General features: G+C 45.3%; 1 protein-coding gene across 2 annotated transcripts in view; it reads right to left on the minus strand.

Moving 5' to 3' along the window:
* Positions 1 to 2,736: 2,736 nt before the first annotated feature.
* Positions 2,737 to 23,156, minus strand: part of LBH (LBH regulator of WNT signaling pathway) — a 28,855-nt gene continuing 8,435 nt past the window's right edge. For both annotated transcript variants that reach the window (XM_054476208.2, XM_054476209.2), the window contains exon 3: positions 2,737 to 5,335. In XM_054476208.2, the coding sequence (XP_054332183.1) occupies positions 5,147 to 5,335 (189 nt within the window). In that variant the 3' untranslated portion in view covers positions 2,737 to 5,146. The remainder of the gene's footprint in view (positions 5,336 to 23,156) is intronic.

Here is a 23,156-nt window from a genome sequence, read left to right on the forward strand (position 1 = left end):
TCCCTCTCCAATCTTTGGTGGGCAGAGGCATTACAGTTCCCTTCTCCTTGCCTTTCCCCTCTCAAGGTGATGAAGAAAAGGAGGCAGACAGAAGGAGTTGAATTTTGTCTTCACTTTGAAGCTACCTTTGTATCTGGTGTCCACAAAGTACCCAAAGCAAAAAGCAGGAGAAGGCAGAGTTAGTTCCTTAGCGACTAGGCCCTCAAAAGAGAGACAGAAAATATCCTGACTTGTGGAACACCTACTGGGTGCTCAATCTGCACACTCCTATGCAGGAGTTATTAGTCTTATCTCCATTTTACAGACAAGAACACTGGGGATCCTAGACATTAAGAAAATGGCCCCACAGCACCTATGGAGGGGCTGCACAGGACTTGAATGCAAGTCAGCCCGAATAACACAGCAAAGTCAGCCAGGTACCACCCAATCCTTCTCCTTCAGGGAAGAGGAGGCAACTTGGGGTGAAGCAGGAGGGTATTGAAGCAACTGGCTAACCATGAAAAAGAATGACGAAACTTTTTCCAAACAAATAATTATTTTGTTTAAAAGTCACTTGGAGACAGTGGGAGACAGAAGTGAAGACTCATCTTTCATCACCAGGGGCTATTTTCCCTGTGGATATCCAATTGTTCCAGTACCACTTGTTGACAAGACTTCCCTTCCTCCACTGAGCTGCCTTGGCACCTTTGTCAAAAATCTGTCAACCACACATCTGTGAGTCTATTTCTGGACTCTATTCTGTTCCACTGATCTATTTGTCAATCTTGATGCCAACACCACACTGTTTTGATGACTGTAGCTTTGTATTAAGTTTTTGAAACTGAGAACTGAGAGTCCTCCAACTTTATTTTCCTTTTTCAAAGTTGTTTTGGCTAGTCTGGGTTCTTTCCATTTCCATATGAGTTTCAAAATTAGATCATCAATGTCTACAAAACAGCTAGCTGAGGTTTTGATTGTGTTGAGTCTATAGATCAATTTGGAGAGAACTGACATTTTAACATTGAGTCTTCAGATCCATGAACATGGTAGAGCTTTCATTTACGTAGGGATTCTTTGATTTCTCTCAGCAGTATTTTGCAGTTTTCATTGTTTTGGAAGTTTTGCATATCTTGCATCAGAGTTACTCCTAAATAGTTTATATTTTTTGATGCTAATGTAAATTACATTTTAAATGTCAATGTTCTGTTATTTATTATTTTTTTTTGAGTTCTGGGATACATGTGCAGAATGTGCAGGTCTGTTACATAGGTATACATGTGCCATGGTGGTTTGCTGCACCTGTCAACCCGCCATCTAGGTTTTAAGCCCTGCATGCATTAGGTATTTGTCCTAATGCTCTCCTTCCCCTTGCCTCCCACCCCCCGACAGGCCCCAGTGTGTGATGTTCCCCTCCCTGTGTCCATATGTTCTTTGTTAAACTTCCACTTACAAGTGAGAACATGCAGTGTTTTTTTTTTTTTTTTTGTCGTTATTTGTTACCAACACATAGAAATGCAGTCAATTTTTGAATATTGAGCTTTGATCTGCAACCATGTTAAACTCATTTATTAGTTCTAGTAGCTTTTTTGTGTAGATTTCATAGGATTTCCTATACAGATGATGTCATCTGCAAATAAAGACAGTTTTCTGCAGGGATGTGTTCAAGGAGGCTGCATTCTAATAAATTCCATCTTCAGGCTGCTGGAGAAAAATAAAGGGGCAATCCATATGAAGAGGGTAAAGTCCTGCCAGTTATCCTTGGGGCAGCAGATCCATAGATCTAGTTGTTTCACTAAGGCTAGTGTTAAAATGGGTCATTATTCTGTAAATCCTGGCAGACACCTTCAGCACAAACCACTGGATTCTCTACACTTACCAAGGTTAAGGAACCCGGAAGAGGGCTGGGTGAAGGCAAAAATGGCCTTGGGTTAGAAAAATGCCCCCAAATCCCTTCTACAAACCACTATTCTCTCACTCTGACCTCCACAAAGCCTCCTTCCTGGTCTCTAGGCTTTTCATCTTGCCCCCTCCAATCCCATCTCCATTGAGCCAGGTTGTATTAAAATGTGAAGCAGACTGTGCTAGGTCCTGCCCTTAGAATAAAATCCAAACTCCTAGCCAGGACTGAGAAGCCCTCTTGCATGCTTTCCTCTTCCACCACCCCACCCCACCTGCCAAGCCCTTGCCAAGCTGTTCTCCCTGTTGGAATCATTTTCCAATGCCCCCAAATCCCCTCTGCTCCCTGCCACCTAGTACCTGGCTAACTTCTCCTTGTCACTGCTTCCAAAGACCTTCCTGACCCTCCCAACTGATGTTCACTCTCAGGGCATCCCAGTTTGATCCTGCCTTGCACTCACCATATTCGTCATTTAATTTTTCACTACGGCAGTTCCATGAGAACCAGGGCCATTGCCATTTGTGACCTTGACCTCTTACCAATGCCTGCCAAGCAGTAGGTGCTCAGTAAATGCTTTGCATGATAGCCTGAGCTTGCCACATGCCCACCCACTCACCCTCCAGCCTCCGTGAATGACCTTCCGATATGTCTTGGGTTTTTCTTCCTTTAGAAGGGTAGTTCACACCTTGGCTGTGGGTTAAATCTCCCCAGTGAATTCTCCCCGGACAAGCCATCAGGTGAGCTACATAAGTAGCCTCTCTTGGGACTCCCCCAACTCAGCGTCCTGCAGGACTTCATCTTGCTCCTGAGCTCACTCCATTCCAATGGAACAGGAAGGGAAAAAGGAAACCAGACCAGAGTGGAAAGCATTTTCAAACTTTATTTACAACTGTCACAGTGACAAAAAGTAGTTTGGAAAAAAAAAAATGCTAGTTTCTCCCTGAGCCTCAAAAAAGAACAGATAGAAGTTACAGGAGGTTCATCTCACAACAGGCATTTTTACTGAAATACTAGGAATTTTTTCAATACAATCAGTTAGAAATACACACAAATTACTTGGGAAAAAAAAAAAAAAAAAAAGAGGAGGCCAGATAGGAGCTCAGCCACTTGTCCAAGAGCAGCTGGGTCCCCCCAGTAGGCTCCACCGCTGAGGGTCCTGACATTAGCTGTCAGCCCCTGGCCTGCTCAGACTGCAAACGGTCATACAAAGTGGTCTAGGGACCAGCAAAAATAATAAACCACCCCCATAAAAAGACACATACACAAAGTAGATTTGTTACGCAGTTTACAAGCACGTTCCCATCACACAGCAAGACCGGGACAGGTGATTCAGGGTAGCAGATAAGGGAAAACACCAAAACACAGGAATTGAAAAGGCAAGACCCCCGTCCACAAGGGGAGGCGAGGGAATGAGAGTATGGATGAACCACTCTCTGCAGCCGAAACAGAACGAAGCGGGGAGCAAGAGAGAGGAAAGCCCCTCTCGGTGCAGGCTGCCGGCCTCTCCCACTTCTGCGAGGAGTTGGAAGAAGTTATTGCCATTGATGTGTGTCACACAGGCAGACAACAGAGGGAGGAAGCAAGGGGTGCCGGCGACCATCGGCTTCCCAGAACGGAATCCCGCGGACTGCTGTGTCCACAGCGCACCCTCGTCCTCCTGCCCCGGCATCCCCAGAGCCACAATGACCTTGAGGTATTAAATACAGCTATATACACACGTCCAGAACCGAGGGTCAACCTGGACTGACTGGAGACCTGAGGGGACATGCTGCGTGCCTTGGTTGGCCGAGTTTAGCTCAAGGAAGGCTCTGAGTCCACCTCTTGGCCACACGGTACTGCTCTCGGGTGGACTGAAGCATTTGTCCTGCAACCTGCTGCTTCAGATGGCTCTTAGCTACAATAAGAAATGCTAAGTCCAAAGGCCAACTTTCTCATACAACTGGTGCCCTTGCAGGAAGCAGTGGGAGGTGGGGAGGGATGAGGACCACTGTTGAGTAAGGACAGCGGAGGTCCCTTGCCATGCCTCCCTTCTGCCCTTGTCCGGGAACAACATGGGGAGAAGCCAGGGATCTCATGGCTTCCTTTAGTCTCAAACTCGATCCCAAGGTTGCCACGACAGCCTTGTCCCCACCATGCAAGTCACCTCTCCAACAAGACACAGAAAAAGCCACGTTTGCTCTCCACTCGGCTCCCACAAGAAAAATAGACCAAGAGCCTCCATGGGCGTGAGTACTGCGGCTGGGCAGACTGGCGGGAATCCACAGCTGAGCTGGGGACCCATGTACCCATGGCTGCTGTGGCTGGGGCAGGGAAGGTGGTGGTGAGGAGGAGGAAGGGCCAGCCTGGAAGACCACGCCCACTCCATCTCGGGAGCAAGTCTTGGAAGGGCAGCAGTTAAGGGAGAGACCTTCATGCCAAGTGTCCACCCTGGGGCTTCCAACAAGGGCAGGAAGTGCTCTCACTACTCCTAAAAAGTGCTGGGAAGCAAAATGGATATATCAGGGAGAAAAGCTGAAAAGCACTGCCTCTTAAAAACCCATCATGTTGGCTATGTGAGCCTAGCACAGCTGAGAGCAGAGAGGCCATGGAGAAGAATGGGGTGACCTTTCCTTTCCTGCACATCACCTCCAGCTGGCTTTGCAGGCAGCCAATTGCTCCTGCTCTCCTTTACTCTCCTCCCTGTCATAGACCAACACGCCTGAAATGAAAGCAAAGGGTGGGGTGGGTGAAACTGAAGAGAGATGAAGACTTTGTTTTCTGATGTCCCAGCAGCCAGAGTGAATGTCTGCTGAGTGCATCCTGGCTGCAGTTCTCTGCTCAATGTTTTCTTAAAAACATGTATTTTTTCTTTTGCCTCATGTTTGTTTTCTTACCCCAAATGTTCCTTGCTTGCTTTGCACATCCCCCACCTCCCACCCACCAAGACCCATTGGAATCCCACCACTGCCTCTACTAGGCTGCCTGAGTTCAGATAATGATCTCAGAAACAGCACTCGCTCCCCCCACCCCCTAACCCCCTGGTTCTAAGCAGCTTCCTTCCTCAGAGGGCCTTGCAAATTGTCAGAGGGCTTCACTGCTCGGCAAATTTCAAAAAAAAAAAAAAAAAGACAAGAAAAGAAAACCAACTCGGTGATCTGCAGGTGCAAAACAGAAGCCTCGTTTGACATTTTCAGAACAATTGCGGCTCACTCTCTTCTTCCGTCATGATGGGAAAAACACAGTTCAGGAACAGATGCTGGCTGGTATGACCCATGGGAGTCCACAGGGACTCTACTGCTCTTTATTTTCTTTCGCTGTCTCTTCGCAGTTATCTTGCTCATCCTCCTGGACCAGGAACTCCTCAGGGGGCCACCGGAGCTCCCCGCTCTCCACCTCTCCTTCTGTGGGTTCCACCACTATGGAGGGCAGACGGTCCTTCAGTTTGCAGCAGCGGTCAAAATCTGACGGGTCTGGGAAGATCTGAAAGAAAAGCAGAGCAGGTGCCTGGTCACGTAGATATTTGAAAAGAGAAATTCCATTCCTTCTTTGCACATCCATGTGGCACACTGGGTGCATGCCATAGGCCAGGGACTGTGCTTTGCACTCGGGAGGCTGTGGAGTATATAAGGTATGAGCCACGGGAGAATATTCTAGGGGCAACATAGGAAACTGTCCCTCAGTCAGACTTCCATTCTAATCCTGAAGTTGAAAGTTTGGGGGCAGTGCCACTGAGTTTAAAGGTTGATATGACTCTGTTTGGACTCTGTATTTTATTTTCAGACAAAATAATCCCAAATCATGTTATCCACAGTAAGTCTGGTCTCTCTCTGCAGGAAGTATTTTACACCAGCAGTACAAAGAATACAACAGGTGCCACAGCATTAAGTACCTCCCAGAATAATTATTGGCACTAAGTGAGCAGGTTACCAGGTGCTATACATATATCACTTCCAACCCACACAGTCATGCTGAAAAATAGGTGTTGCTAATGCTAGCTTAAAGAATCTCAGGCTTGGGAGAGTAGGTGGTCCAAGACCAGACAGCCTAGAAATGAGTGAGGGAGGGGATGAGATTGAAAACTGGGCCTGGGCTGGGCATGGTGGCTCACACCTGTAATCCCAGCACTTTGGGAGGCTGAGGCGGGTGGATCACAAGGTCAGGAGATGGAGACCATCCTGGCTAACATGGTGAAACCCCTCATACGGTGAACTACTAAAAATACAAAAAAAAAATTAGCCGGGCGTGGTGGTGGGTGCCTGTATACCCAGCTACTCGGGAGGCTGAGGCAGGAAAATGGTGTGAACCTGGGAGGCGGAGCTTGCAGTGAGCCGAGATTGCGCCACTGGACTTCAGTCTGGGCGACAGAGCGAGACTCCGTCTCGAAAACAAAAAAAAAAACAAAAACTGGGTCTGTTCGATTCCCCTGCCCCAACACCAGCCTGTCCCTCAAGCAGATGGGTCCCGATCCCATTGCAACTGTAAAGTCAAAGCCAAATCCTGATGAACGGCATGGTCCCCAGTCACAGGCGGGCTGGGAACAAAATCCAAGGATCCTTTCTTTTTCACCTGTGAACAATTCCTGGCTTCTTGCCAGCTCTACACCTGAAGGAGTCTACTTCTTTTTCCAGAATCCCGTCAACCAGGCTTTGTTTTTTAATGCCTACTCTCTGTCCTGCCCAGAGCTGGCAGAAACTCCAAACCCAGCTATAAAATCAGGGCCAAATCTGGCTCTGCGGATTCCCTTGCACACACTGCCCTGTGACTACAGCTGACCCAATTCTTGGCCCAGCAGTTTAAGTACTTAATCCGCTGGGCTGCTGGTCCCTGCCATTCACAGCCCTCAGTGACACACTCCAGAGCTAGAGAGAGGAGGCTCTGTCTGGGATGCTGGGCTCCCAGAATCAGGCACTTGGCACCTTCACGGCCATCTCTTCCCACCTCTCCATTTGGTAGATGAGCAAACCAAGGCCCCAGAGGGATCAGGAGACCTGCCTAAGGTCACACAGCTTGTTCATGGCACAAGAAAGGAAAGCAAAACTTTGAGTGGGTGGGGACACATTTGAAGAGATCTGGGGGGCTGCCTGCTCCTGTCTGCACCTCCATCCAGATGGGGACAGGCCCATGGCAGCAGACAGGAGTCATCCATTACCAGGACATAGAATAAAGGCCCTTTTACAAACTCAGGCCTTCCCAACTTCTGTGGTGCTCTGAGGATACCCGGTCTTACTGCAACCCAACCCCATGCAGTGCTGCCCCAGCCAAGTCACACTCTCACCACATCACAGGCCACGTGGGGCTTCCAGGAATCACAGGCCTCAGTGAAGCTTTCCCAATCCCTGCAAACGAGTGATTATTAACCATTTATCCAATAAGACCTATTGCTGGGGATTAAGCCTTAAGCCAGCTGCACAACCAGGCATCATTAAAGACTTAACGAGGCTCATAAAAGGTATCATAATGGCAGCCAGGAGGAAAACAAGTCCAGGGAGGGGATGGGCCAGTGTGGGTCACGGAGGAAGGGGGACACGGACCCCGACTCTGGGGCTTTGTCTTCCTGACCAGGCCGGCCCAGAAGTTCTGCCCTCGGACGGTGCTGTGCCCGGACGTGCATGTGCCGATCGAGGAGCTGCCACGCGGGCTTTTTGGGTGCTTCCTCATTTCTTGGGTGGAGCCAGAGCCCCCCATGGGCTGTGAGGACACAAGGCGCCCTCCAAGCATGAGCTCTGAGAGTGGGTGAGAGGGACCCTGATGGAGGGAAGCCCACTACAGGTCACGAAGCTCTTTCAGACATCACCTCATTCAGGGCTCACTGCCACTCTAGGAATAGTAAGACCCGGGACTCTGCGGGTCACATGGCAGAGCCAGGATTCAAACCTACATCTGCTGTTTTCAGTGCCTGAGCCTTCTGGAAAATGGATTAGGCTGCTGCTGGGTTTCCACCCCATTTCACAGATGGAAAACTGAGCAGGGAGGGAGAGTAAGACTCTGGGCCTTCACTGCCCAGGCAGCTGTGAGGGCCCCAGCCCAGGAGGTGAGCTTCCCAGTACTGATGCCTGTTCTAAACCTTCAGGATCCAAGACAGCACCACAAGCTGTCAAGAGGAGAGGGGGACCTGCCCTGTGAAGAGCCTGGCCCTGCCTCCACCCTCTGACCTCACTGCCAGGATTGTGCCTACCTGTGCCAGGGCCACATTGCCAGAGCTGGGAGAGTGAAAACCCAATTCTAACTATGACGGCCTAAGCCAAGGAAAAGCAAAAGGCATGACAAGCAGGGCAGGGCCAGCAAAAGGAGGTGGGGGGAGGGGGAGGAGGAGGAGGAAGAGAGGAGGAAGATGAAGAGGAGGAGGAGGAGGAGAGGGGTGGGAAGCATTGGATTTCATTTCAAGCTGGAAACAGGTCTTTCATTAAAATAAGGAAAAAAATCTAATGATGATGATGATGGATGAAATTTTTACTGAGCAGAATCTCAAACCTCACAATAATTCTAGTTACCACCCCCCAACTTAGCCACGGTTTTCCTTTTCTTGGTTTCAGTTACCCAGAGTCAACTGCAATCCCAAGACAGGTAGGTACAGTACAATAAGATATTGTGAGAGAGAGACAGACAGAGACCACATTCACAAGGCTTTTGTTGCAGTATGGTGTTATAATTGTTCTATTTTATTGTTAGCTGTCATTGTTAATCTCACATTGAGTCTAATTTATAAATTAACCTTTATCACAGGTATGGATGAATAGGATAAAACATAGCATATGTGGGTTTGGTATTATCTGTGGTTTCAGGCAACCACTGTGTGTCCTGGAACGTATCCCCCAGAGATAACGGGGACTACTGTAACCCTATTTTGTGGATAAGAAACCTGAAGCACAGAGATGGTATGTGACTTGCTCAAAGCCACGCACCTGGGAAGCAGCCGAACTGGGATCCAAACTCAGACCTGTAGGACTTCAAATGAAGCGTTCACTTGATAACATGGGTTAAGTCACACAACCCAGGCGCTCACTATGTCCTTGACCACCATTGTATAACTCTGGTCAAGTCCTCTCAACCCCAAACACCTCCTTTTGGGGTTGTTTTTCTCCTTTTGAGTTTCTCCTTTTGAGACATGAGGTGACCTTGTCTCACTAGATGGGTACAAGTTCTTGGCAAATATAAAGATGATAAAATACTTTGAGGACATAAGCGAAATTGAAACTATAATGTCCTCTTTGGAGCAGTTTCAAAAGAACTACAGTAAGCATCCAATCTCCAAGCAAGAGGCAGTCATATGAACACAGTAATTAAAATAATTCCAAACAGCACCATTCATACCGAGAGCTCCACAATTAAGTCTTTTAAGACCTTGGAAGAGGTCTGAGAATTGAACTTCTGATACTGCTTAGCTGCCAGAGGACTTTGCTCCCTGAATTGCTCGAAGCAAGCACTGTTTAAAAATTTTTTTTTTTTTTTACAAAGCCTATTAATTGTATTTTTAAAAATTACTATAATAATCTAACCCTTCCATCAGAGATCTTATTTTATTATCAGATTATACCCATTTGGGCCTCAAAATTGTAGCTCTCTCCAAACACAAAAAGTACCCAGAACCAACAGCTTCTGGTTTCCTTACAGACAGACAGAAAGCCTTGCAAAGTGCTGATGAGTAATTTGCCAGCACAATCTTATCTCTGACAGCTGCTTCAGAGGCTGACCCCAAGGAGGTCAACATTTTTCCACTAAGTCATGCTTTTTAATCATCTAGGCAGCAGAAAAATGAGAGGTTGCAACTGCAATTTGACGGGTGGGGAAGGCAGTGGAAAAAAGGACTTCAGTCAGACTTGCCAAGCACATGACAGGTAGGGGTTGAGGCGGCAGGCCAGCCCGCCATGCTGCCTGCCTGCAAGGAACTGGCAGGGAGTAAAGAACTGCCCCTGTTCCCAAAAGAAACTGCTTCTGGTTAAACCTCTTACCCCAAAGTGCTCCTTCTCTCTGTACTACAGAAAGGCAAAAACAAACACAAATCATTTTCCCTTCTCTCTGCGGCTCTCAGAGGCATTTCTCACCCTCAGCCCAGGGTAGGGCAGGTCTAGAAGCATCCACCCCCAGCTGTGATTCTCCCAGCCCTACACCTTCCTCCCTCTGCCAGCCCTGGACTCCACATCCAGCAGCCACATTGGGCTGCCAAAGCTGATGGCTGAAATGAATCGAATGGACACCCAGTGTATTATAGTCCATTCTCATGCTGCTATGAAGAAATCCCCGAGACTGGGTAATTTATGAAGGAAAGAGGTTTTTTTTTTTTTTGAGACAGAGTCTCGCTCTGTCACCAGGCTGGAGTGCAGTGGCACAATCTCCGCTCACTGCAAGCTCCGCCTCTTGGATTCACGCCATTCTCCTGCCTCACCCTCCCGAGTAGCTTCGACTACAGGCGCCCACCACCACGCCTGGCTAATTTTTTGTATTTTTAGTAGAGACGAGGTTTCACCATGTTAGCCAGGATGGTCTCAATCTCCTGACCTCATGATCCGCCCGCCTTGGCCTCCCAAAGTGCTGGGATTACAGGGGTGAGCTACCGCGCCTGGCCTAAAGGAAAGAGGTTTAATTGCCTCACAGTTCCACATGGCTAGGAAGGCCTCAGGAAACTTACAATCATGGTGGAAGGGGAAGCAAACACATCCTTCTTCACAAGGTGGCAGGAGAGAGAAGTGTCGAGCAAAGGGAGAAAAGCCCCTTATAAAACCATCAGATCTCATGAGATGTCACTTACTATCATGATGAGAACGGCATGAGGGTAACTGCCCCCATGATTCAATTACCTCCTACCAGGTCTCTCCCATGAGACAAGGGGATTATGGGAACTACAATTCAAGATGAGATCTGGGTGGGGACACGGCCAAGCCATATCACCAAGTTCCATCCTCTGCAAATGGAATGAAGCCTTGATGTTCACACACACCATGAACCTCCCAGGTCTTGCATGCTCCACTGTGTAGAAAAGTAAGCACCATTGTTCATCTCAGAAGCTCACCCTCAGGCCCAGGATTCTCTGCTCCAACAGCCTCTGCTGTTGGTCGGCCAAACAAACGCCCTGGGCTTCCCTGGAACATCTTGCTGCCTTCATCATCCTCATACTAAATCATCTATTCAACAAAGCAGCCACTCACCACACAGGGCCATTTAAAGTTACATTAAATTGATGTTTATATTATATCACATATAAATTTCTGTTAATAAAAATAAAATAAAAATGTTAGCCACCTTTCTTATCTTTTATTAGTTTTTTTTTTTTTTTTTTTCTTGAGATAGGGTCTTGTTTTGTCACCCAGACTGGAGCGCAATGGCACAATCTCGGCTCACTGTAGCCTCAACCTTTCAGGATCAAGCGATCCTCCCACCTCAGCCTCCCAAAGTGCTGGGATTAGAGGCATGAGCCACCATGCCTGGCCATGGTGACAGTGAATATTACAGAGGACACCTTCAGAGGCATCTTTGCCTGGTGGCCTCCAGTCCCAACAGGCCCTGGCATTTTGGGAACTCAAATGAATTCACTTGAAAGGTCAAGGGAGCTTCAAGACTTTGTAGCAGGAAGAGATGGTCTGTAAGATACTGGAATTTCTGGCTGTATAGATCAGTGCTGTCCAAAAGAATGTTCTGTGTATGGAAATGTTCTCTATCTGCACTGTCCAATACAGTAGCCACTTGCCAAGTGTGACTATGGAGCACTTGAAAGGTGGCTAAAATTGGCCAGGCACGGGTGGCTCATGCCTGTAATCCTAGCACTTTGTGGGGCCGAGGTGGGAGGATCGCCTGAGCCTGGAAGGTTAAGGCTGCAATGAGCAGAGATTGTGCCACTGCACTCCAGCCTGTGTGACAAAACAAGACCCTATCTCAAAAAAAAAAAAAAAAAAAAAATTCTACTGACAATAAAAAATAAGAATGGTGGCTAAAATGTTATTTTTTAATTTTTATTAATAGAAATGTATATGTGATATAATATAAATATCAATTTAATGTAACCTTAAATGGCCCCGTGTGGCGAGTGGCTGCCTTGTTGGATTGATGATTTAGTACGCAGATGATGAAGGCAGCAGGATGCTCCCGGGAATCCCAGGGCGTTTGTTTGACCGACCAACAGTGGAGGCTGTTGGATCAGAGAACCCTGGGCCTGAGGGTGAGCTTCTGGAGACCAGGAATTCCTCAGCAGGCTTCTTGCTTAGGCATAAAAGTTGCCGGTGAGCCAGTTCCCATTTCACCCGTGGAGGGGAACTGAAAGGCAACACCAGGGCTTCAAAGGCCCCAAATTTGGGGACCGGGCTATAAACTGTCTGCCTCCATGCCAGGTGACCTAAACCTGGCTGCCCCTGGGGTGGGAGAGGAGAGAGATGCCTGGCACCTGGCATGGAAAATGTGAGCGCTCCTGGTCAGAGCCACCCTCCCCTAAGTATGCATCTCTCAGCCATCATCTGACAAACAACCCGAGCTGGCCACAAAGAGGCCGAGGGCTCTGCAAAGAGCTGAGAGATGTTAATAGGGAAAGCGGACTCCAGCAGGTTGAGGAGATGAAAGGTGGTTAACAGGACACAAAGGGCTAATTACCAGCTCTGCAAGCTGAGACCTCAGGAGCCTGGACATCTTGCTCTTTTTTTGCAAGGGCGGTAAGAGGAAAGAGGAACGCCGGGGGTGGAGAGGGAGGGGAGAGAGCCTGAGATACATAACCAGGCTAGCTCCCTAAGGCACTGTGGACAAAACCACACAGTAAGCTTCTACCCTCTCTTGTTGCAGAGAAGTAAGAACAATCAGCCCAAACCCGCTCAGGAAAATTGCTCTTCCCACAGGCAGACCGCAGAGTCCGAAGGATCTGGCTTTTTCCTCGCCTCCATCTCTTATTATCATTATGACCCCAGTCACATCATTTTATCGCCTCTAAGCCTCAGCTGCCTCCCGAGTAAAATGAGAAAATCACTTCCACTTTACGGTATGGTTGGCATGGTCACGGTGCTGTGCCTTGAGAGCCAGCACAGTGCCTGACAGGCTCATCGAAGCGGTGGCCCATTCTCCTCCTCTACTCCTCTATAATTTGGGTCAGTGCTAATGCTGATCTTGCAGGGCTTTGGAGAGAATCAAATACAGGTATGTGTGAACATGCCCTGTAAACTCTACCTTCCTAATGATGGTTCTTACTAGGTAAAGCTGGGGTCCCCCAGGAGCACTTAGAGTGAGGAACCAAGGGGTCAATGGCTGTGGCTTGGGACAGGAGCAAATACGCAGCACTCCTGGGCTTGTGCCCACAAATCCTAGGCCGAGTTCTTTGGAGAAACGGCTGCAACTTCATTCATCACTTCCCTCCCCATGCCTCTGTTTCCCCAGGGCGTGGGTTAGGCCCGAGGGAATGAAAACCAAGCCCTTGTCACCACCCCACCCCCCACCAGAGGCCTTCCTCTTCTTCTACCTCCTCCTTCTACTTACTCCAGGGGCCTGCCCCTCAGCTTCCCAAAGTCTGGATTTCTTACTTCTCCTGGAGAACAACAATGAATTGCCTTGTGTGTTCCTTCCTTCCTACGATGGGCTGGCTTATAACAATGGGCAGATCTCTACCAGCATCCTGCTCTGCCAAGGGATGAATGAACAAGCAGCAGCTAATTCAAATAAAAAACCCACCTGTTCTTTGCCCCCTAACAACGTGTGAAGGCAAGAAATTCAGTCTTTGAAATACTTGCCTCCTGCTATTTTATTATCATCATTATTATTATTTGCATTTTACTGGCTTTTCCACGTGAAATGTGGCTAATAAGAACAGAAAGAATTGTAGCAAAGGGGCAGCAGGGCTACTAACTAGATGGAGGGAAGGAAGAATATTCTCGTCTCTACTCAGAGACTGTCCATCTTTAAGACTCTCATCTTCCTTAAATCTCCCCTGGACTGGGGTTACAGAACACCCACCTCACTCTGTTCTGCCTTGCCCTGGTGCCTCTAATCCTATAGAGGACTTAAGCAAAGATTTGGGGCTTATAACAACTGCTGGACCTCCTTCCTTTGGATCAAAGATGCTTAAGCCTCCAGCCTTGAAACTTGAAAGAAAAGGAAATCCTTTGGATAAACACCATCTTTCATAAACATCTCTCAAACACACACCCATCCTGCGAGTCAGGAGTTCCAAATTCTAATTAATTGCACTAATTTCTACTGCTAACTCTGGGCCCAGTGGAATGAGGAGGCTTTTGGAATGTTAGAGAATTTTTTTCTCTGGGGCAGTGAGAAAAGACTTATTATCAGGCACAGATAACAAAAGACAGTTTTCAGGCACAGATGACTTCAAATATCCACAACTTTTTGACCGTATCATCATTACCTTCTGGAAAGAAGGCCCCCTGTCACCTCCAGGCATCTGTGGGTGGCATATCCGTCTATCCTCCCTCCACTGGTACTACCCAATGTCCCATGGTCACACCTCTCTCAGCTGCTGTTTCTAACTATCCCTTCATTCTTTGTTTTGGAAACACAAATCTTGAATATTTAGCCTGTCCTATTGCCTTCCTTCCATTTCTTGTCTGGGTTCCCTTCCTAACCCCCACCATGTAGCTTCCAAAAACATCCCTGGGTGGAAACAAATCTCGAAGGCCTTCCTGGCAGTCCTACCCCACGACCTTCACTCCACTTTCATTTCATCTCTACCCATTCTGCAGTGCACTACCAGGACAACTCACTTTGTCCCCCACAAAAAATTTTTTTGCCCCACACAAGAAGTCTTGCTTGATAGTAGCTCCCATAAAAGAAGCTTGGAGATTTTAGTTGATCACAACTGCAGCATTGAGGCTAACAACTGAAGCAAACAGGGCTATATTCCTAGAGGTATATGCCTTTCAATGAAACCATCCACATTAACAGAGAGCTGATGGCCCTGCTACCCTCTCATCAGGCATATTCTATTTAGTCTAGGGCAGCCACTCTCCAAGCTCAATTGCCAAGATCCTTTCAGGGAGGGAGCCTCCACGGAGGTAACATATTTTCATAGTAATACTAAGATGTCGTTTGCCTTTTCCACAGTGTTAACACTTGCACTAAGGGTATAGAAAGCAACAGTGGAAGAAACTGCTGGCACCTTGGCAAGAATTAACATAGTGGCAGCAAACCATACTTGGCATCATCAATTGTTCGCCAGCTCACCCTCACGATTAAAATGAAAGCAAGCAAACAAAAAAAAATTAATGCCATTGATGAAGTGGTAAAAAGTAATTTATATTAAATATTGACTCAACCACATGTCACTTATGTATGTGGCACAGTGAAATGGACAGTTAGCCTACAACATTTCTGCTGCTGACAGAAGTATAACAGCTGTCTTGAGGAAAGCAGTCATGTGACAGAGTTGCCAGCTGAACTAGCTGCTCATGCCATGGAGCACCATTCCTACTTGAAAGAATGACCAACAAATTGTAGTTATTCCAACTTGGGTATTTGGCAGGCATTTTCTCAAAAATGGACAAAGTGACAAAGTGAGCCTGTCACTTCAAGGAAAATGACAGTATTTGTCACCAATGATAAAAATAGAGCTTTCAAGTGAAAATTAGAATTTTGGAAAAGTTGTATCAGCCACCATGAGCCTGACAGCTTCCTAATGCTTGCGATCAGTGGAGACATTAAGAAATGTGATTTTATGATATTGTATAATGAAATGAGTCAACATTTTGAAGACCTGCATAACTTGGTGAACCTATATTTTCCAAATGATCAGAGCATTACACTAAGCATGGGTAAAAGATGCACTCAAAGTGCAAAATAGACTAATGAATTTTAGTGTACAAAAAGGTCATTGATAAGATGTCAGATATCACATTGCCACTAACATTTAAGAAACTACCACTTGTTGGCTGGGCACAGTGTTTCACGTCTATAATCCTAGCACTTTGGGAGGCTGAGGTGGGAGGACTGCTGGAGGCCAGGATTTCAAGACAAGCTGGGGCAACATAGTGAGACCCCATCTCTACAATTAAAAAAAAATAGCCAGGCATGGTGGCACATATCTATAGTCATAGGTACTTGGGGAGGCTGAGGCAGGAGGATCACTGGAGTCCAGGAGTTGGAGGCTGCGGTGAGCTATGACCATGCCACTGCACTCTAGCCTGGGTGACAGAGCAAAATGCAGGCAAGCAGGCAGGCAGGCAGGAAGGAAGGAAGGAGGGAGGGAAGGAGGAAGGAAGGAAGGAAAGAAGGAAAGAAGGAAAGGAAAGAAGGAAAGAAAGAAAGGAAGGAAGGAGGGAGGGAGGGAAGAAAAGAAAGAAAGAAAGGAGAGAGAAAGAGAGAAAGAAAGAAAGAGAGAGAGAGAAAGAAAGAGAGAGAGAAAGAGAAAGAAAGGAAAAAAACTACTACTTGTTGAGTTTTAGTGAAGTACCAAAGAAACAAATCTGCATAGGCTAGATATCCTTCATTGACTTCAACCAACACATACTGCAACAGATGACTGGAGAAGCACATGAGAGTCCAGCCTAGTCTTCTATTAAACTAGACTTTAAACAGACATGCAAAAATGTAAAACAATGCCTCTCCTCTCAGTAAACATTTTCTGTTTTGGAAAATATATTTTTTTATTAAAAACTGTTATTTATATTAACATGTAACGGTTTTGTTACTCTAAATAAATAAGTAAAAATTTTGAAAATTGTTTTAATTTCTGAAACAGTAAATATCAAAAGACATAACCAAAACAAAAGACATAATCATGAACAGAAGCTCTTTGGGTGGTCCTAAATAACTTTTAAGAGTGTGAAAGGGACCGAGACCAAAAGGTTTGAGAATAGTTGGCCTGGAGAAATAATCCTCAGTAAGACGACTATGGGCCAGGTGCAGTGGCTCACACCTGTAATTCCAGCACTTTAGGAGGTAAGGCGGGCAGATCACTTGAGGTCAAGAGTTTGAGACCAGCCTGGCCAACATGGCAAAACCTCATCCCTACTAAAAATACAAAAATTAGCCAGGTGTGGTGGTGCACGCCTGTGATTCCAGCTACTTGGGAGGCTGAGGCATGAGAATCCCTTGAACCCAGGAGGCGGAGGTTGCAGTGAGCTGGGATCGCACCACTGCACTCCAGCCTGAGTGACGGAGTGAGACTGTGTCTCAAGGAAAAAAAAAAAGGCTATGTAAGTCAAGGTTGAAAAACAACATATTTTAAAACTGGTAAAGATTTGAGGGGAACATAAAAGGTGCCTTCTGATATCTGAAAGGCTGATAGGTAGGGAAAGAACAGGTTTTTGTTTTTGCTTTTGTTTTTTAAACTCCAACAGGCACATCTTAGGATCAGGATGGTGGATTTCATGTCATTATTCAACTTTAAAAAAACACAATAAGGATTAGCTCTCTCACTTATAGACATGGAAATCAGGCCCAAATAGGTGATGTGAGTTGCCTGAGATGACATAGGTAGCAGCAAAGCCAAGATTAGAAACCAGTTATCCGGATTCTTAGTCTGTAATCCCTCTGTGCTGAGAGGTTCTGGACTCTGTGTCACGGTGTTCAAAGAATACCTAGGTGACCCGATGTCAGGCTACTGTAGAACACATTCCTTATCAAGGTGATAGGACCAAGCTCAAAGCTGCCCTCCCCTCTGAGGAGCTACAGTGCCATCGCTTTGATTCTAAAGAAAGTGTACGTATCCGTGCTTTCCGAACTTCTAGTGTAGTCCCCAACAGAATTCTGAACAACTCTGTCTCCTTTCACATGTTCTAAAACCCCTGATATATTATAAATATTAACATTTTAAAATAAAACATACATACCACTCTTTTAAATGTACTAAATGGATTACAAATAACATAAGAATTTGACAGCAACCATGAGCTATTAAAAAAACTCAAGAACAAGCTCTTAAGTCAAATCTTGTATTCTTACTTTCTCTATATAAAACTGTATTTCCATTTTACTTCTCCACAGACTTTTTTCTTGATGTAATATATTTTTGTTTGAAAGTTTTTAGTCATTAGCTTTTCATACTTCTCTACAATAAAAAGATGTATTTATGCATACAAATTGACATTTTAAAAAATGTCCTACTTTAACATTTTGTTAATTTACAAATTCTGGATTGGTTTATTGCAGCTATTAGTATATAACTGATCAACAAACATATCACAAATAATTATTAAACACAAAGGTAAATTTTTATTGAGGTTTCTTTTTTTTCTGTTTGTTTGAGACAGGGTCTCACTTTTACCCAGGCTGGAGTGCAGTGGTGCGATCTCAGCTCACTGCAGCCTCCACCTCCTGGGCTCAAGTGATCCTCCCACCCCAGCCCCTCAAGTAGCTGGGACTACAGGTGCACACCACCACGCCTGGCTAATTTTTTTTTGTGTTTGTTGTAGAGATGGGGTTTCCGTACGTTGCCCAGCCTGGTCTCAAACTCCTGAGCTCAAGCAATCCACCCACCTCAGCCTCTCAAAGTGCTGGGATTATAGGTGTGAGCCACACGTCTGGCCTTAATGAAGGTTTCTTACTGCGACAGTGAGTTGAATTGCGACAGGTTCTCCTCTTGTAAAGGGGGAGAAGGGCAGTTTTGAAAGAAAGGTAGGACAAGGAAGCAGGTGAAGCTAGTCTTCAGGAAATGCAATTTGCAAAAAGCAAGAGAAGAAGGCTTAAGATGTGGAAATTGATTTCCTGAAAACCCTCCCTGCCGTCATGTCCTTTGGAAAGTGTCTGTGAACCCCAGAGGCAGCTGTCCTCCCATTTTAACTTTTTGTTAAAATGTGAAGTAGTATAAGCATTATTAAGAAGTAATTTGGCATACAAATCTCTAACACTCAACTGCCAATGAAAACAGTCAGGAAGGTTCCTGATGCTTCAACTGCCATACCCGAGGGGCACATGACCAAAGAGGTACACATTTTAGAGGATCCTAAAAGGATTGTGCTGTGGAATTTCACACTCATGTAAGCTGGTATGTGTCAGCCTTGTGATATCACCTTCATCATTCCTGTTATGTCCACATACATGTCTTAAGTTTTCCTTCACTCATTTATTTAAAACATACTTGTTTAAAAATCTACCACTATATAAATGGAAAACTAGTCTTACATTTTTCAAGCCATCTGTATAGCACCTAAATGAACTTTGTAAACCATCAGGAGTATGTGGACCCTGCTGGAGCACTGGTCTGGGCTGTCTATGGGTTGCAAAGCACCTAGACCTTTGGAGAGTTGTTGGGTACGCGGCCCTTCGACACTGGGTCCAGGACTTCCATTATGTTAAGATCTACTTTTAAGAGTCCAGCCCAGGCCAGGCGCGGTGGCTCATGTCTGTAATCCCAGCAATTTGGGAGGCCGAGGCAGGTGGATCGCCTAAGGTCAGGAGTTCGAGAACAGCCTGGCCAACATGGAGAAACCTGTCTCCACTAAAAATGCAAAAACTAGCCAGGCACGTAGTGGGTGCCTATAATCCCAGCTACTCAGGGGACTGAGGCAGGAAAATCACTTGAACCAGGGAGGTGGAGGTTGCAGTGAGCCGAGATCGTGCCACTGCACTCAAGCCCAGGTGACAGAGCAAGATTCCATCTCAAAAAAAAAAAAAGAGTTCAGCCCATCCTTAATTCCAGGGAAGGAATATTTCTCAACAATGAGTTATCCATGAGCCAGATCTGGAACCCCAGGAAAGCCAAGTTGGTTCAGAGACAAAGCATGCATCTGGTGAACCTTCTTGGGTCTCCAGAACAATGTAATTTTACTGGTCTTCTTCAAGGTTTACACAATGCTCAATGTCATTAATAGAATAAAGAAGATAAGCTGAGCAATCGCTGACCTGCATAGATTTTTAATCCACAGAGGGTGTCAGTGTACCTACTATGGGACAAGAATATGATCACCAGCTATTTTGCAATGCTGGCTAAATGTTGCTTAAACATCATCAACTGTTATCATCACGCTTGAAATAAGTGATTAACGAACAATAGGAAGAGGTACAATATCTCCTAAACACTTTAAAATAGCCAAATATCTTTCTGACTCTACCCAAAAAGCTCTACCATTATCCCATCTTTATAGATGTTCTACCCTGGAGATTCTATTTGCTAGAGCTTTTGATGCTGGGCGCTTATATTTTGATAAACTCTTTGATCTTTTCTGTTTTTAAGGTAACATATAATCAGAAGGCTTAATGATGTCGAATCTCTTTGAATCAGTAATTCTACTTCCAGGAACTTATTCCAAAGAAACAAATCAGACCTGTGCAGAGATTTCTGTAAAATGATGTTCAGAATAGTGTTCTTTGTAAGAACATAATATGCCACAACCTAAATATTCAGCACTAAGAAATGTTACATAATAGAATTTTACAAAGAAAACCAAATGACAAGAACATAGTCACGATATTATATTAAGTGAAAAAGGGATTCACTACAGCATGTACAGTATGGTCTCAATTTTATTTTTTAACTATAAGTGCATAGAAAAATACTGAAAGTAAACATACCAAAATGTTTCAGTGATAGAAATATAGGTGTGGATTTTTTTTCTCTTCACATGTCTCTGTATTTTCCTAAATTTCTATAAAGAATAAATATTGGCCGGGCGTGGTGGCTCACGCCTGTAATCCCAGAACTTTGGAGGCTGAGATAGGCAGATCACTTGAGGTCAGGAGTTTGAGACCAGCCAGGCCAACATGGCAAAACCCCGTCTCTACTAAAAATACAAAAACCAGCCAGGCATGGTGGCACGTGCCTGTAATCTCAGCTACTTGGGAGGCTGAGGCAGGAGAATAGCTTGAACCCATGAGGCAGAGGTTGCAGTGAGCCGAGATTGCACCACTGTACTCCAGCCTGGGCCACAGAGTGAGACTCTATCTCCAAAAAAAAAAAAGAATATTACCTTTATAATAATAACATATATGTAACAGTATATATACATACTCACACTTTTACCTTTTTTCAAGAAATCCTATTCCACAGTCTCTATTCTAAGGAAACAGTATAAAGTGTGCACAAACATTTATAAAAAACTATATAACTTTTTATATACATATTTACATATTTATAAGAGAAAATATACGTAACCTAAAAATTTCAACAATTGAATGACAAATTATGTTTTAACTTTATGATATAATATTATACAGTTACTAAAAATGATAGCTTGGAATATTTTTAAGATAAATTATCATGATATAGTGCTGATGACTTAGATGCTGTTAAGTAAAGCAGCAAAATACAACAACGTGTGATCTTGGCTACATAAAAACATAAGTGCACTGGAAAAGAAGGCAAAGATGCTAAATTGTTAACCATTGTGATTTATGCGTGGTGAAATTGTGGTGACTGTAAAACAAAAAAGTTTAAGAAACAAAATAGGCCGGGCGCAGAAGCTCCTGCCTATAATCCTGGCACTTTGGGAGGCTGAAGGGGGAGGATCACTTGAGGTCAGGAATTTGAGACCAGCCTAGCCAACATGGTGAAACCCCATCTCTACTCATAAAAATACAAAAATTAGCCTGGCATGGTGAAACGCGCTTGTAGTCCCAGCTACTCGAGAGTCTGAGGCAGGAGAATCCCTTGAACCTGGGAGGCGGAGGTTGCAGTGAGCTGAGATCGCACCATTGCACTTCAGCCTGGGCAACAAGAGCAAAATACCATCTCAAAAAAAAAAAAAGAAAGAAAATAAAAATAAAAATTCCATAATGAGCATATGTTTCTTTTAAAATTGGAAAAGTAAGCATAAAAATAATAAAATACATATTTTATCAATAAAAATATGAAATTGCCAACAAAGAGGGAAAGGGAAGGAAAAATTTCCTATAATTAAAACATTAATCTAAAACAACCACTTATTAACCCCATCTGCCCTTACAGTTGTGTGTGTGAATGTATGTGTGTTAGTGGATGTGCGCTGGCACCACTCCCTATGTCCATGGGGATAAGTGGCTGACCTTAAGGCCACCTACTAAATTAGGGCTTGTATGCAGGGCTACATCTAGTGAAAATGTTTAGGAATTTGGGAAAGCCAAGGATACCTCTTAAATCCAGTTTGAACAAGTGCTTTAAGCTCTCCTAAGAAAAGGTGGAAGATGAGTTCAAGGTATATTTTAAATTCTGTTTGGGAACCACCAAATCAAGTTAGGAAAAAGTCAGGCTTAGACACCAGCTGTATCTGTACTAAAATTTATGAGTACCCTCTTTGCTTAGACCAATTCCATTTTATGTGAGAAATCCAGAACTTTCCTTCCCATTGGTTCAAATAAAATTCCTGGCTGAGAGGCAAGGAGTGGATGAGTTTCAGCTAAACGCTTGGGGTCTCTTCTACACAGTTTACCTAAAATAAGCTACTGCCGGTGTGAGGCAATTAAGTCCACCGGACAGGGGGCTTGAGGGGGCTCCCAAAGTTTCCTTGAGGTTAAAATGCTAGCTTGACTATAGTTTGGAGAAACTTTGGGCAAATTGAAATTGTTTTTCAAGGTGGATCTGTGTAATAAGGGGCCCTCCCTCAGCCCAGGAAGGAAGAAGAGGATTTGATGTGCTGATAACGACGCCTTCCTGAGCTGCGCTTGAGGACAAGGGAAGGGCAGGTGGCGAGGTGAGAGGCAGGCAGAGGCAGCACAGAAGCTACTAGACTGGGAAGGAATGAAGCCCCAGCAAGTCTAAGCCCTGTGTGAATGAGGGCCTGTCTTCATATCCTCTGAGGATTACTTCAGGACTCAGGCCTGCAAGATCATTTCAGGACATTCACTAGACACCCAGGAATAGCTCTTGGCTACAGTCACAACATTCGCCACCCAAACTCATCCCTTTCCCTAACAGTACCATCCTTTCTATCCAACGTGGGAGACCGGGCCTACTTAGATAAAATGCTGATCCTATAAAAATTGGCTTCATGAGACTCTGCCAAGATAAAAGGATTCTCAGTGCAGGACAGAGAGAGAGGAAGGGCGAATCCATCATCCAGGCTCATTAAGCAACTATTTGTAGGACACTGTGCCCAGCGTCTTAGAAACAAAGAGCAGTCTAAGACACAGCCGCTGGCTTAGCAGAGAGATTAACACATAACCTCTTGGAGAGAGAGGCGTCAGGCCCAACACAGGCCCCTTGAGAGGAGGTCCGGATGTATGGCCCTAGTATGCAACGTGTTGGCTGGGAAAGTGAAGAAAGCTTGTTCTCTCCCTGACCAGGCTACAGACTCACTGTTGTGACCAGGGGGCTTATGGGGCCCAGGAGGAAACCCCCATGGGAATAATTCCAGCCCTCTGCAGGGTAGTGTAGGAGGGAAGGTGCTGGATCCTCATACAAAGTAGATTTGCTCTGAACAAGGTGAACAATGACTCATATAGAGGCAGAATGTGCAGACACGGGCCCAGT

This window comes from Pongo pygmaeus, chromosome 12 (assembly GCF_028885625.2).
Source record: "Pongo pygmaeus isolate AG05252 chromosome 12, NHGRI_mPonPyg2-v2.0_pri, whole genome shotgun sequence".
Classification (NCBI taxonomy): domain Eukaryota; kingdom Metazoa; phylum Chordata; class Mammalia; order Primates; family Hominidae; genus Pongo; species Pongo pygmaeus.